The 15,892-nt window shown below is 34.7% G+C and overlaps 3 protein-coding genes and 2 non-coding genes across 5 annotated transcripts; 4 read left to right on the forward strand and 1 right to left on the reverse strand.

Annotated features, from left to right (window-relative positions):
• On the forward strand, positions 144–216 carry TRNAF-GAA. The gene has a single exon. It is a non-coding gene; the product is annotated as a tRNA-Phe (tRNA).
• Positions 1,280–2,690, forward strand: LOC104725956. The gene is made up of 3 exons (XM_010444711.2): positions 1,280–1,532; positions 1,627–1,963; positions 2,048–2,690. Exons 1-3 carry the CDS (start codon positions 1,310–1,312, stop codon positions 2,499–2,501), a joined length of 1,014 nt encoding a protein of 337 aa, XP_010443013.1. The 5' UTR covers positions 1,280–1,309; the 3' UTR covers positions 2,502–2,690.
• TRNAF-GAA lies at positions 2,841–2,913 on the forward strand. Its single transcript has one exon. It is a non-coding gene; the product is annotated as a tRNA-Phe (tRNA).
• LOC104725957 (receptor-like protein kinase THESEUS 1) lies at positions 3,199–6,368 on the reverse strand. The gene has a single exon (XM_010444713.2). It carries the CDS (start codon positions 5,987–5,989, stop codon positions 3,422–3,424), a length of 2,568 nt encoding a protein of 855 aa, XP_010443015.1. The 5' UTR covers positions 5,990–6,368; the 3' UTR covers positions 3,199–3,421.
• Positions 12,527–14,648, forward strand: LOC104725958 (PAP-specific phosphatase HAL2-like). The gene is made up of 3 exons (XM_010444714.2): positions 12,527–12,829; positions 13,282–14,315; positions 14,419–14,648. Exons 1-2 carry the CDS (start codon positions 12,676–12,678, stop codon positions 14,247–14,249), a joined length of 1,122 nt encoding a protein of 373 aa, XP_010443016.1. The 5' UTR covers positions 12,527–12,675; the 3' UTR covers positions 14,250–14,315; positions 14,419–14,648.

The following is a 15,892-nucleotide window of genomic DNA, read 5'->3' on the forward strand; positions in this document are numbered from 1 at the left end:
AATTTCCGAATATCTCATGTCGTGTCTCTCTTCTATGATGATGAAGCATCTGACTAACAAATTTGTGAGTTGTTGTTTTTATTGGATAGCTAGGGTTTTGCGATGTTTGGTCTATATTGGCTTCTGTAAGTGTTAATGTCATCGCGGGGATAGCTCAGTTGGGAGAGCGTCAGACTGAAGATCTGAAGGTCGCGTGTTCGATCCACGCTCACCGCATTTTTGTTAGTTTTTTTACTCTTATATTTTAGTTCCTTTGCAAAACGACACCACCTTAGAACGTATGTATTTCACTCAGTTTATTTTAATGTATATGGCCGGTTAAGGACCAAATTCTCAATCAATTACGTACAGGTTCCTTATATACTGTAACACATTTTTAAATAATGATTATTCGTCTATCATAGAACCACTACACATACAATATACAACAACACTTCCAAAAGAAAAGGAAAAATATATACTTGAAAGTGAAAGAACTCTTGCAAGATGATTAAAGTACTCTCGGATATTAAGAGAAATCACTATTTGACAATTCGGTCTGATGCTGTGAACTGTGAAGTATGAACAATTGTGCACCTTTTTAACATTAAAAAATATTGCCCTAAGCACTTATGAGTCAAATTCACTGGGTTAAGAAAACATTTGAAAAAAAATTCATAAGAACAATGTATTTTTTTTTTGTATTCTTTAGATGAATTTTAATTTTTCTGAAAACATAATTGATACTTTGTTCACGAATAAAATCATACATAAGATAAGAGTAACACCATGCATGAACCAATATGAAAAGATTCGTAACAGGTCATAGGTTATAAATTATAATTTAACACATGCTCAACAAAAATGTCATTGTCCTATTTATTAGGACCGAGAAATGTGGATCACACTGCTTTCTCTACTAACAATTTTAATAACTTCGTTCATATTTATCGAAATTACGATGTTTATAGTTTCTTGACATATATATCGTCTTACCGTTGTACTAAACATAAAATACTTGGATTTATAATATAATATAATTAGTCGTCATTACAAAAACTAATCTTAAACCGATACCTTAAATTGGAGAAATAGTCATACTTTTACTTAGAAACGAAGCAGTAAAAAAGGTTAAGTGCAATCGTTGATGGTGTCGCCGCAAAGTTCGTCCAAAGGCGCACAGTCTCCAACTTGTATCTCAATAATTAATTAACAGAATAGCCCCTTTATCAAGCAAGCATTTGACTTTTCACTCCTATAAATTCACAATTAACAATTCTCATCATCATCATCAAAACAAACCAACTCTCCTTCTCTAATCAAAACAAAGATGGAGATCTCAAAGACCCTTTTGCTAGTGACGGCTCTGGTGGCTGCAACTTGTTTCTTGCAAGCCAAGGCAGCTGGAGTTTATTGTAGTAACCCTTACACTCGATGTTACCGCAAGTACATTAACTGTCCAGAGGAATGCCCAAGCACAACAGCCATGAACTCCAAGAACAAAGTCTGCTACGCCGATTGCGATAGACCCACCTGCAAATCCCAGTGCCGCAGTAAGCTTTTTTCTACTCCTTAATCATAAAGTTTCCCACACACGTCTTTTGTGCACTTTAGAGTCAGTAAACCATCATATGTTTTTGCGTGTAGTGAGGAAACCAAATTGCAACAGACCTGGATCAGCTTGTTATGACCCGAGGTTCATTGGAGGAGACGGCATTGTCTTCTACTTCCATGGAAAGAGCAATGAAGAGTTTAGCCTCGTCTCTGACTCTGACCTTCAGATCAATGGTAGGTTCATTGGTCACAGACCCGCTGGTCGTGCCAGAGACTTCACATGGATCCAAGCCCTCGGATTCCTCTTCAACTCCCACAAATTCTCCCTCGAAGCCGCGAAAACCGCCTCATGGGACAATGAAGTCGACCATCTCAAATTCTCTTTTGATGGCCAAGATCTATCTGTCCCAGAAGAAACTCTCTCCACCTGGTTCGTATTTGATACAAAACCTCAGTTTCGTTTTTAGACTACATGTTGATTATTGAAACTCTATATGTTTTCTTTATAAATTAGGTACTCACCAAACAAGGACATCAAGATCGAGAGAGTGAGTATGAGAAACAGCGTGATCGTGACAATCAAAGACAAAGCCGAGATCATGATCAATGTGGTTCCAGTGACAAAAGAAGACGACAGAATCCACAGCTACAAAGTACCATCAGATGACTGTTTTGCACATCTTGAGGTTCAGTTCAGATTCTTTAACCTTTCACCTAAGGTAGATGGAATCTTGGGACGAACCTACAAGCCTGATTTCCAGAATCCCGCTAAGGCCGGAGTCGCCATGCCAGTCGTTGGTGGTGAAGACAGCTTCAAGACTTCTTCTCTACTCTCCAATGACTGTAAAACTTGCATCTTCTCTGATACACAAGCAGAGATTGATTCAGTTAAGTCAGAGATCGCATATGCAACTTTGGATTGTACTCGTGGAGCATCTTCTGGATACGGTATCGTGTGCAGGAAGTAAAAGAAAAGAATCTTAAAAGAAGAGTAATGCCAGAGAGCACTAGCTTCTACTGGAGATTTTCCGAAGTATAATTTATAAGGAAAAATATGTAACTTTGCAATGTATTTGTATTGTATCATCAACCATGTACTCTAATTTTGTATTAACCTAATCATTGTTACATAATACTAATAAACATTGCTTAATCTACGAATCTAAGTCAATAAGTTCATGATGAATGCAGAGAATATATTTTTTTGAATCAATATGTGTAGCTAGCTTAAAGAAGTGTCTGGATTGAATATGGTTTTTGTTTGAATAAATTGGTTAAGTACCATATTTTCTAAAAAGATAACAAATGCGGGGATAGCTCAGTTGGGAGAGCGTCAGACTGAAGATCTGAAGGTCGCGTGTTCGATCCACGCTCACCGCAATATTTTGTTTTTTCTCTATTTTACGTAACTTTCTTGAAACGGCGTCGTTCTGCATACTTTTAACTTTTATCCTTTCAGAAGATTGAAACGACATCGTATGGCTATAAACTATGCAAATTAATAAGACTGATGAAACGGCGTCGTTCTTGCAAATTAACTTTTATCTCTTCTTTCTTAAGATTAAGTTTCATAATCTGAATCGAGTATTCTAACAATTTTAACAGGAAAAAAAGAAAACTGATGATAAATGAATTTTATAAACTTGAATTAGTTAAAAAATATAATCACATTCTGAGTCTTGATTGCTTTTATAAAAAAAAACATCAGTACTCACTATATTACAAAACAAATACACCGTAAAAAATTCAGACAATGAATCATTTTGTTGTTTCCAACCCAAAAGTGTCATCAACAAATAAATATCTTTTCTTTCTGTAAATTTTTTCAAAAACAAACAATAATGTCTGTCTCTGTTGTTTTCACCAAATATGTTTTTATCTTCTTCTCCTACCTTCCACGAGGGTGAACAAGCTGCGAAAACACAGCACTCGTAGTCGCGTCTTCCGCATCATCATCAGTACCTGTCCCTGAATTTACTCCTCCTCCTCCTCCTCTATCAATGATACTCATACTGTTATCAAACGGCTCCATTGGCGCCATTGGTATCCCTGGAATATGGTTTGTGCTATTGTCATCAGGCTCCATCAAAGCCGAAGATGTTTCTTCTAGCTGTAACGCGTACTCCAAGTTCCACAGTACATCTCCCATAGAAGGCCTGTCCACACCGTATTCAGCCAAACATTTCTCAGCGGTTTCTCCAAATTTCTTAAGCGATGCTGGATTCACTTTCCCTGTTAAGTTACTGTCCATGATCTGATCGAGCAGACCCTTCTTCTGCCAGGCCATCGCCCATTCCGCTATGTTCACTTGTTCCCTCGGTAACACCGGGTTTAAAGCAGGTCTACAACATAGAACTTCCATTAGTACAACACCGAACGAGTACACGTCGGACTTCTCTGTTAACTGCTGTCTCCTGAAGTATTCAGGGTCGAGATAACCGAAGCTTCCTTTAACCGCCGTGCTCACATGGGTTTGATCAAGTGAAGGGCCAGTTTTGGATAGTCCAAAGTCAGCAACTTTAGCCACTAGATTCTCATCGAGTAAAATATTCGTGGTCTTCACGTCACGATGTATAATGCTTTGAGATGCACCGGTGTGTAGATAATGTAATCCTCTCGCTGCACCAATGCAGATCTCGAGTCTTTGTTTCCATGACAATGGAGCAAGATCAGCTCCATAGAGATGACTCCTCAACGGTCCATTAGCCATGTACTCATAAACCAGAATCATTTCGGATCTCTCGTCACAGTAACCGATTAAAGACACGAGATGTCGATGTCTGAGTTTGGACAACATTTCGATCTCGGTTCTGAACTCAGCCATACCTTGCTCGGATCTTGGATTACCTCTTTTAACCGCGACTTTAGTCCCATCTTCTAAAGTTCCTTTATAAACCCTGCCGAATCCACCAACACCAAGCAACGAGCTCTCATCGAACTTATTAGTAGCATCCATGATTTCTTGAAACATAAAGCAACGTCCAAGATGCGTAGAAGCTAACGAAATGCAACTAGCTGTAGCACTCTTGTGAGAAGCGGTTGATTTGGTAAGAGTCTGAGACAGTCCATATAAAGGCAACGGCAACCATGGATGTCCATTACCAGCTTCTTGAGGACTCGTTGATCGCTTCTTCCTCGAAGCAACCAAACAGCAATAGCAACAAACTGCAATCAACAGAACCACAAAGAACGAACCAACAGCAGAACCAATGATCACAGCTTTCTTCTTTCCTTTATCTGATCCTCCAGGAACAAGTGACTTAACCGAAGAAACACCACTTAAGCTCTTAGCTTCATTACTAATCTTCAAAACCTCTAAACCATTCATAGTCGCGTTAGTGATATCTGCTTGTGAATCAGGCCCAACGCTAACGGTTAAAACATTGGGAGACTCAACGGAACCACTGGAGATAAAATCTTTAAAGTAAGGAACTTTAAGACCATTAGTCAACGTAGAGAGATCAAGACTTCCAAGAGCAAGATCATCATTCACATAAAGATTGAAAACAAGCGTGTTCAAAGCTTGACTCACGACATCACAGAAATGTACACGAACAAAGTACCTGAAGTCTGGGTCTACAGGGAGAACCCAAGTGACGTTAAAACTAGGACTCGCTACATTAGCTTCACCCATTGTATCAGCAGTAGCATAAACCATGTTTGGAGCTGTTTCTTGAGTCACGGAAGCAGAGTACTTAATCGAAGAAGGATTCGCCGTTACGACAAGAACAGAGCTGTTCACATGAAGATACTCTGCATCGTTATCCCATTGTCTCCCCAACGTATCGTTTTGAGAAGTCAACAATGGTCCTCCCATGTTTAACCTGTAGACTGTTTCAAACGCAAGCTGAGAGAGACCACTGAACGGAGTTGAAGGGTTCAAAGCCAAAGCTTGATCAGGGATAAGACTATCCGGAACAGAGACAACCTCAATCGCGTTGACAAACACCACCGAATCGTTTGATGGAATGAAACTCAAAGTCAAGAACTCTGAAGTGACATTGACTGTGTACTCCTTGAAGAGGTAAGAGCCGTTGAAGTTCTTGAAAGAGAAGTCGTTCAAGAGCACGAAGTCGTCTGTGACAACAGTGATTGAAGCAGAGCGTAAGTTCCAAGTAGAGTTCTTGATTGGTGAGAAATGAAGACGGATCCAATGACGACCCAAAGAAGTGATTTTGAATCTGTAAGAAGCTAAACCGGAGAAAACACGAGCGGTTTGGTAGATCGAACTGCTTGAATTGGAAGCGGCTGATGTTGCTACTGAAGAGTTACCGATTTTGAGTACAAGAGATGAGTGGAGTGAATCAGGAACAAAGATTCTGTTTTGAAAGGTTATGTTTTGTGATGAGCCACAAGAGATCAAGTAATTGTCCGGAGGATTGAACAAGGCAGATGAAGAAGTTGTATAACAAGAGAGGAACAAAAGAAGAAGAAGTAATGATTTTGTGAACACCATTGTTGTTGTGTAAGAACCCTAAAAAGAACCCAGAAATAGAAACAAATCAAGCTCAATGCTAAAAAAAAGAATCAAACTTTGGAGATTGCTCTGTAGATTTGATTGAGAGAAGGTTTGGGGTTTGGATTCACATGGCTAAAGGGAACACCCAATTGGAGAAGAGAATGTGTGTGTGTGTTTTGGGAAGAAACAATCAAACTCAAGTGAGGAAAGAAATGGGAGAAGAAAAAGAGAAAAAGGTAGAGACTTTTTTGAAGTGTTACTTTTAGTTATTTCTGCAAAAATTTCTTCTTTTTTTATCGAATAGCTCTTTCCAGGCTGGTTGGTTTTGATTAGGCTGTCATCTTACATACAGAGAGGAGGAGAAGCAACTCAAAAGGAAGCCTTCACAAAAGGGCCTACACACACAGAGAGAGAAGATGACTAATTAACTAGACTAAAACAGAATAGGATTAAAGAATTAATTAATGATAAGATTAGTTATTTTACTTTATAAAGTTTTTTTTAATTAGGTTAGGTGTTAATTTTTTGTCTGTTGTACTAATGAGGTTGCATAAAAATTCGCGGCGGGTATTAGCTGTTAATTTTGAGTATTTTTGGTTTGTAAGGGTCTTTTTTCAATAACTATATATTGTGTGTCACTGTTTAAGTGTTTATAAAAATCACAATTGTTTCGAGAACATTTTTGTGTTTTTTTTTTTTTTAATGGACGACCTATCGTAATCAACTCGTGGTGTTAATTTGCGTTTCTATACGAATATTTTCAACTAACTACATAATAAAATAGGTATGTGGACAACTAACTAAAATTACTGTGATTAAAGCATGTACATCTGATAAATACTGATTTTTTTATCTTAACTAAAATGAGGAAACAAGCATATCAAAATGACTGATTAAGTAACCAGTTGATCTCTGTATACACTTTATATAGTATCAAAGTCGTGATATTTACTACTATCAAGTATGGAATATTTAGTAAGTTAGATTTCGTATACAAAAATATGATTTCAATGGTTTTTTGTCAATAAAGTGTGGTAACCGGTGGAAACCTAACCTAACTATATTGTGATCTTGTTGCATTAATGGTGTAAAGAAGTTGTCTTCAGTATGTTTCAACCACTAAGTTAATTAAATAGCAGATGCTAAAATAATATACAGAGCTTTTGATTCATTGGTAGCAAGAGGCAGTAGAGGTATTTACTTATATAGTAACTTATTGAGCTTTAAGAATATGTCAAATTAACCAGCCAAGTTCCCAACTAAATCTATTAGTAAGGACCATGGATCGGATGAATGAATCAATTAATTCAACTCAACTATTCATGGTTTCAGTTTTTAATTCAAAACCAAACTACATTGGCGTAGAAAATTAAATGAGTTACTTGATAGTTGATATATACTATATGATTTTTAAAATAAAGTATTGATTATATGTGTTGATTGTTAATCTTATTTTTTTAAGGAATCGGCTAAGCATGAGACAGCAAACGGCATAAATATTAACTCATTCGATCACCACTGCGTCAAGTCATATTCCAATTTTTCACGTCTCAAGCGAAGACAATTACATAAGCTTTGTCAAGATAAAAAAAACATATGCAACGATATTCTTAAACAAGATTTGATATGTCTAAACTCCGTAATTTTTACGTGACTCATTCGGTGTATGTGAATGATTAGAAGATTTCTGTTCAGTTCGATAATATGCTCTAAGATATGCTAATCAGCCTAATCTATAATACTAATATAGTTTACATGTTGACAACTTCCGCAGGTGGTGCATAGGTAATAAATTTGGCTTTAAAAAAATATCAAATCGCAACAAAACTCGAAATAAGTAGAATCCCACAAAACGCGACTTTTGGAAGACGGGAGTGGACAAAGATGGCGGCGCCGCAACCGACGGTGCCTTCTCTTCTTCGTTTGCATTTGCTAACAACAATACATGATCATAACACCAAACCAGAACTGTGACGTTGTCTTAACTTGGGAACACACACAGACACACATAGAAGATGTATGTAGCACTGATAGAGAAGAGAACAAACACACAACGTAACAACACGATTTCGCGTCACACGTTGTTTGTTTATTAAAATAATAGTAATAATATAGTTTTTCAGCTAGAAAAGTTTGTCGTGGTTCCGTTTATGATTTCGTTACTCCAATTTCTGTATTTTAAAATTTTAAATTCTATTATAAATAGAAAAATAATATATTAAAATTTTGTGTGTATTCTTTGGTGAGGTAAGCTTTTTGTTTGATTACGTACTTTATCAGATCTTATATTCAAACATGAAAAAGACTGTGGTCTATATAACGTGTTAATATGTCTTCTCGCTATATATATGATGGAGTAAATAAAGTCTATATATTTATTTGGGGAATTTGCCAATCATAATACGACATGAAAATTTCGTTATCATAAGCAAAAAATATAATTTTATAGCAGAAAAACAATAAAAGTAAAATGCAATATTCGAAGACAAATAATATGATAGTGGAGGATGAAGTCGTTAGGTCACACCATGTGCCTGCACATGCGTTCGCATATCAAACCCACATGATTCCTACAGCTGAATCTTTTATTATTTACTTAAACAAAAATTTAACTTATTATTATAAAGTTCAAATGCAGGAATTTAGAAGACGACTAATGTATGTACTAACTTATAAGACTTTTTTAGATTTGTTTATCTAATAATTAATGTGACTTAATGGCACCAAAAGTTCATATCATATTCAGATTAACGCGTTGAATTAATTTTTAGGATCTAATTAAACAAATTCCCATCTTTGAAAGATTCATCAATTATGTATCAACTCGATGATAATCAGACAATCGTCCAAACGTATTCTGGTAGGATATATTGATTGGAAATTTTTCTAGGGCATATTTATTAAACTATTCGCAGATTATTTTGTATTTAGACACTTAATCCGTATCCACTAAAATAAATTTGTTAGCAATTAAGTTTTCTGTGACATGTTCTATCTTTCTAGTATTTATAATTAAACTATTCGCATATTATTTTGTATTTAGACACTTAATCCGTATCCACTAAAATAAATTTGTTAGCAATTAAGTTTTCTGTGACATGTTCTATCTTTCTAGTATTATTTTTTGTGGTTGTTAGAACAGTGTATGTATTCTGGTTATGTGTTATCGTTTATCACTGTGACATATTCGCGTATTCGGTATTCCAACTTATGTGTACAACTGTTTATTCAACTGTACATGTACAGCATATACAGCACAGTGATAAACGATAACACATAACCAGAATATATCCATCGTTTAATTGACTGCGCAAGTCGGGAACGACGGGAAGTGTTCACGTAGAAGTTAATTTATTATATGTAGATATTTGGTTACTTTTTGCGTAAACATGTTTATATATAAACCATGAGGTGGTGGGCTAGTGGTTCTAGTCTTGATGGAAGAGTCGCCGTATTGGTCTAGACCAAGAATCGATTCTCCCAAAGTGCAGAATTACTCAATTTTATCTCTTTGCCCACATGGATATGAGCTCATTGCTTACGGCCAATTTACATATCTAGGGAGACCCTATCCGTGGGATACCCTCCATAGATATGGGGATTTATTCTCTGAGTTAACAAAAAAAAACATGTTTGTATATAATTTTTTTTTGAAAAAGAAAAAATAATTAAAAACTTGTATATATATAAGTTGATAATTTCTTTAAACGGGATTTTAAGAAGTCTAATAACTATTGCAGTAATTATTATTTTTAGCTAAATAAAAAAAAAGTTCCTTTTATAATTATGACTCCCAGATGTGAATGAAAAAAAACTCAACAAAAAGAGATTATTCTTATTTATAAAAATGAATTGAATTGAAAATGCGGGGAAACAAACTGAAATGGAAAACGTTGGCCACGTCGAGACCGTCAATCACGTCGAGACCGTGAATACAGCCGAGAGGTGCGTTTCGTTCTTTAGCCTTTTTCTGTTTTTTTTTTTTAAGAAGATATAAAAATAAGGTTAACGGGTAACGACTCTTTTCTTTGACTATCCTCATTTTTCCTCTTTTAGGTCCAACCATTTCTTCTTGTATTATCCATCACATTCACATATCATCAGATCATACATCATCTTGATTAACTTCCTTACTGGACTAGAGAGACACATAGGGAATCCACAAACAAGTTGGATTCCTAAAAACATTGATTTGATTCATATATATGTAAAACCAAAAATGTCATCGATAGAAATAAATTAGTTAGGTGATCTTAACAGTTTGAGATCTGTTATTGTAAGTTATGTCTTTTCTCACTTTCGAATGTGAGGTTAATAACATGTTCATTCAAAATGATGGGACTTTTTATTCCTGTCATTTATACAATGTGGAATTCATAGTAAGTTAAGTATCTCTGTTCATATTTAATGTGGAGTTTATCTAATGATTTGAACAAATCTTAATTTTTTTTAAGTACAATATAAATTTTTAAATTGAGGATAACTATTTATACATAAAAAAACCATAATACTACTAAAAACATCACCAAAACAACAATATATCAACAGCGGCATAAATGTTTGCTTGACATATTTTCATACTATAATATAAGTACTGTATAAGTCTAAAAACAAAAACATGCGTCGGATGATAAGTTAACGCGTAAACAACTATAGAAGGATCAACGAAGGAACATTAACTATCGTGTTGGGACAGTGATAAGAGACATGATAACTTATAATTCTTGCCCATTCAATAGACAAACAAGGTACATAACAGCAATTATAAAATGTAAAAAAAATGTTGATTATAATAAATTAAAAATCAATCTAGTGGTGTCATTATTAAATTTATTGGACACCAATTATGCATTATTGATCCAATCCAGTATATATTTCATTATAAAACAACGCAAATAATACAATATTACATCATATAAGTATGTTTGATGTATTTCAACAACTTTAAAACAAATGAAAAGTTTACATCTAAAAAAAAAAAAAAAAAAAAAAANTTTACATCAATAAATAAAAAGCTTGGTGCTAACACAGTTTCAGTATCGATGCATGTAATAAGCTTTCTCAAATCAATAAAAAAGTTAGCAAAAACAAAACTATTTAGAGATAGTAGAATACTCCTGTATTCAAACGAATTTGGAGAACTTTACTTTTATAAATCATAAATCATTTGTCCAAATTCCTAAGTCCATATAGAATCAAAATCATTTTTTGGACTTCATATGGGCATCAGATGCCAGAAAATTTCCATACAGCCCAATAAAATATGTCATATTGGGCTCAGTTATATTGATATGGTTGGGAGTTTGGTATAAATATAATACAACTATACAAGCTCGTGTACGTATGTTGGCATTATCTTTGGGCTCATACGTACATTATTCGTATTTTCGTTATTTTACACACACACCAAAAAAAAAACATTCCAAGCACTCGTTGAAATAAAAAAAAGATGAACTACCACAATCAGCTACTTTTTGGGTGTTTTAAAATTAAGTAATTAAACCACACAATCAAGAACTAGTATTATTAGTATAATTGATGAACCATTCGTTTCCCAACCTCAACGAGAGAAACCACCGTACGATTACTTTGGACGGTTAACAAGATAGATTATTAGTACTAACATAATTTTAGTCCTAGGCTGATTAATTAAAATAAAATAATTCAATTTAATTATACAGAAGCAAAGGAGCTTTCTGTCCACATGCATGACCATGCACACTTCCACCTTTACGGTCTACATACATTTTGTGATTTTGACCTCTTCATCTATAATTTCATGTTAATTTTTTTCTAAATTATTTAAGCCGTCCATGTGTTTATTTATTTCCCCCAATTTTTTTTAATAATCTTTCCCTGGCTATGCAGTTAATATTTCTTAAAGCAAATATATCAGACGAATACGGTCATGTTAAAATAAAAAAAAAGGTTTAGTACTATTTATTAACTGAAAAAAAAAGAGTATGATGAAAATTAAAGAGAACTTTTTAATTTAATTCGATTTTTTTTTATTCCACACGTGTTCCCTTATTCACCTAACTAACTAACAACAAGTCTACAAAGTACAAAACCAACCCACTTCACACGTTATTATTTTTTCTAGTACATACATTATAGTATAATTATTCTAATTATTGTATTTTGGATGCCCTTATAAAATGCTCACTAAGATACCAAAAAGATACTTACCAAGATTGTTTTCCAATATCGTTTTATTAGAAAAAGCGTCGACATAGCTCAATGTGGTATCAATTAATATGTATCAATTAATATGTATTACATTTCTTATATTTGTGGTACGTTTTCCACGATTCCACCCACACACAAAAAAAAAAAAAAAAACCTACAAAATCTAGTAGGAGACAATGGAAAAAAAAAAAGAGAGAGTATAATTTGAGGATATTTTTTTAAATCAACGTTTGTTTTTAGGAGAAAAGGTAAAATTTTATTATTTTAATAAAATGCGACAAAAAAGCCACAAAAGAAGTACATGAAAAGTAAAAAATTAAAAAAAAAAAAATTAATAATTTTTGCAAATAAAAAGGTTGGAAACAAAGGGAGAGGAGATGATGCAGTGGAGAGAGAGGAGAGAGCATGTGAAGAAAAACAAAAAAGCGTGAAGCTTTTTGATAATCTTCTCCTTCTCCTCCTACTCCTTTGTCTCCGATAGATTTCGCCGGGCGATGGCGGTGGAATCCTTAGAAACGGAGATTGACACAGCGGTGCGTGTGGTTCACCTCGCTTCTTCTCTATGTGTTAAAGTTCAAGAGAAGCTTCATCTTCCTAACGGTGGCCACGTCAAGTCTAAAGACGATGATTCTCCTGTCACCGTCGCAGGTTCGTTTTCTCTTTTCTCTCTTTCTGGATTGTGTTTTGTTTTTTCTCTCGCTTTAAAAATATCGAATTGTATGAATCTTTTTATGTTTTGTAATTGAATTGTATTGCAATTCCGAGATCTGTTTAGGTTTTGAATTGATAAATTTTGATTGTATTTGTGATATTGGATTGTGTCAATGTTTGGTGTTACGAATTAAGTTAAAATCGAATAATCATAGTTACTCGTGTTCTTACAGAATGTCTTTTAAATCTTTAAATCAATGTTTTATTCAGTGCTAATCTTTAGTATTACAGAACCGTGTAACTTCTCTGTGTTAGTAGTTTAACAGTGTACTTTATTGTACTTGTTTTAGTTTGAGAATGTTGTAGATGTAAGTAAAGCTCTGTTACAGGCTAATTAGAGTCTCTGCATTGATATAGATAATTTTACTTATGTGGTTTCACTTTAACAGATTTTGGTGTTCAAGCAATTGTGAGTTGGGTTTTAGCTGAAGTTTTTGGTGATCAAAACCTTTCAATTGTCGCTGAAGAAGACACTGAGGCACTCTCAGAGGCTACTTCTTTAGGACTTTTGGGAGCTGTCTCGAATGCGGTTAACGAAGCGTTGTCTGAAGCTCCCAAATACGGGCTTCCGAAGCCAGTTAAACCTTTGGGATCAAGTGACATTCTCAAGGCTATTAGTAGATGTAACTCTGTTGGAGGTCCTAAAGGAAGGCATTGGGTGCTTGATCCTGTCGATGGAACGTTAGGATTTGTTCGTGGTGATCAGTACGCTGTTGCGTTAGCTTTGATAGAGAATGGTAAAGTTCTGTTAGGTGTTCTTGGATGTCCTAATTATCCGGTTAAGAAAGAATGTTTGAGTAACGGTGGCAACCAAGCTATGAAGACGAAAGCTGTAGCTGGATCTGTATCGAAAGGATGTGTCATGTATGCTAAGAAAGGAAGTGGTCAAGCGTGGATGCAACCGTTAATCGCTGGAGGGTTCCCTGAATCTGCTACACTACTTAAGGTTTCTTCAGTCGATGATCCGGTTTTAGCTACGGTCTGTGAGCCAGTTGAGAGAGCAAACTCAAACCACTTGTTCACTGCGGGACTTGCCAATAGCATGGGAGTTAGAAAACAGCCATTGAGAGTGTATAGCATGGTGAAATACGCAGCGATTGCGCGTGGAGACGCTGAAGTGTTTATGAAGTTTGCAAAGTCTAGTTACAAAGAGAAGATATGGGATCACGCTGCTGGAGTTGTAATTGTTGAGGAAGCTGGTGGTGTGGTGACTGATGCGGGAGGTAGAAACTTGGACTTCTCGAAAGGTGTATACTTGGAAGGTCTTGACCGAGGAATCATCGCGTGTTCTGGTCAAGTTTTACATGAGAAGATCATAGGTGCTGTTTATGCTAGTTGGGAATCTTCCAGCCTTTGAAAAAAACTTTATCCATAGTCCTCACTTGGTGCAGTATCATCGAGCCAACGTCTTAAAAGTAAAAAGGTAAAAAAAGAAAACAAATTGTGTTAGCTATATATAGCAGATTATAGTGTTCATCTATTTAGACGAATTCCGGTTTTGAGTCGGGTTTTGTTTTCCGGTTTAGGGGAGGAAGGGCCATGCGGTAAACACGATTTACAGTGTGGAGAAGTAAATAGTCGAGTAAGCAGCGGTAAAAGTAAGAATCTATTTATTTACTTATCTAGAGTAATAAAAGCTGCTCTCCCGTATCTTCATCCTCGTCTGTAATTTTTCTCCTCTTCAAAACGCGGATTATGCATGTCGTTTTATGAGAAAAGACAAAAATTATTTAAAAGACTCTTTAACTTCATGATATTTCAATGGTAGATGAACAAGGATTTGTCAACGAACCAAATTGTCTCTCAAATTTAAAGATTCAATTAGATTTTAGGGATGTTTATTATGGTTTATTGGTAATGGTCCATTTATGGGCTAATAAATTGTGTTTATTAGGCCGACACGATCGGGTTCTGATCATTTTTGTGTTTTTTTGGGGACCTTTTCCTCTCTATGATTCGTTTTTATTGGCATGGTAATTATTAAACCAGACCAAATTAAAATGCGTTGAACTCGGTTTACCCGACATGTTTGGCACCCTAATGAGAATAGCTTCAGTCAGTTTTTATGCGTTAGTCTAAAGATTAAAAAGTAAAAAAGTTTGATTCTGCCGACAATTTCTTGGATTTGGTGCTGTTTAAAAGATTTTGCTCTTTGATTTTAATCAACTTCCAACCTTCAAATAGGCTTTTCTCACACATTTATTGAACAATTTATCATTATCATTCACTACATCGTGTCTTCATCTTTGTAAGTACATAATTACTAATAATAATTCAGTTCTACTACTAATAGAGGAGGGCCAAAGTGTCAGTAATGATCCATGAATGGTTCGTTGATAAACATCTCTTTCGTATGAATTCAATTTTTTTTCGTTTTTTTTTCTTTCAATTTATCTTTATTTTTGTAAGATTCCAATTTTTTTGAATAGTAATTGTAATATACAATGTAATCAAAGATTAGCTTAAGTAACAATTGGTAACAAAGTATCATAAAGTAGCTACTGACAAGGATAGTTTCACTATCATATACAGTTCACTACCTACCTATGTCAAAAAGAGAGTCTCATATACAGTAATTACCTTCAAAGTTAAAAAGAAAAAAAAATAGATAACTTTTCATATGAACATTTGTCTGTGATCCTTTTTTTTTTTGCTCTTTATTTTGAAGTAACAGAATAATTAAAAAAAGATTCGAACATTGGTTTCCATCTAAAATTATAGTATATTAAGATTTTGGTTTTTTTGTTGACAGTACACATGTCATTTGCTTGCCGACGAAACCATGATAATATATGTTGCAACATATTTGATTTATACATCTATCTATATCTTTGAATTTAATAATTTTGACAAAATTAGACGCACCAGATACATGTTCAATTTATAATAAATAAAATTACGACATGTGTCTTCCCATATTTTTGAACATCCAACTATATAGCACATGTCCAAGGAATTCAGAATTCGAGTTATACCACAACCATAGTTGTTGTTTTTTTT

This window comes from Camelina sativa, chromosome 11 (genome assembly GCF_000633955.1).
Source record: "Camelina sativa cultivar DH55 chromosome 11, Cs, whole genome shotgun sequence".
NCBI lineage: Eukaryota > Viridiplantae > Streptophyta > Magnoliopsida > Brassicales > Brassicaceae > Camelina > Camelina sativa.

Excerpts from the sequence above, each read along its gene's own strand:
- LOC104725956 (XM_010444711.2), top strand. The coding sequence starts at position 1,310 with ATGGAGATCTCAAAGACCCTTTTGCTAGTGACGGCTCTGGTGGCTGCA. Across the intron at positions 1,533-1,626 it reads CTGCAAATCCCAGTGCCGCA|TGAGGAAACCAAATTGCAAC; the intron begins GTAAGCTTTTTT and ends TTTTGCGTGTAG. Across the intron at positions 1,964-2,047 it reads GAAGAAACTCTCTCCACCTG|GTACTCACCAAACAAGGACA; the intron begins GTTCGTATTTGA and ends TTTATAAATTAG.
- LOC104725957 (XM_010444713.2), bottom strand. The coding sequence starts at position 5,989 with ATGGTGTTCACAAAATCATTACTTCTTCTTCTTTTGTTCCTCTCTTGT.
- LOC104725958 (XM_010444714.2), top strand. The coding sequence starts at position 12,676 with ATGGCGGTGGAATCCTTAGAAACGGAGATTGACACAGCGGTGCGTGTG. Across the intron at positions 12,830-13,281 it reads TTCTCCTGTCACCGTCGCAG|ATTTTGGTGTTCAAGCAATT; the intron begins GTTCGTTTTCTC and ends TCACTTTAACAG.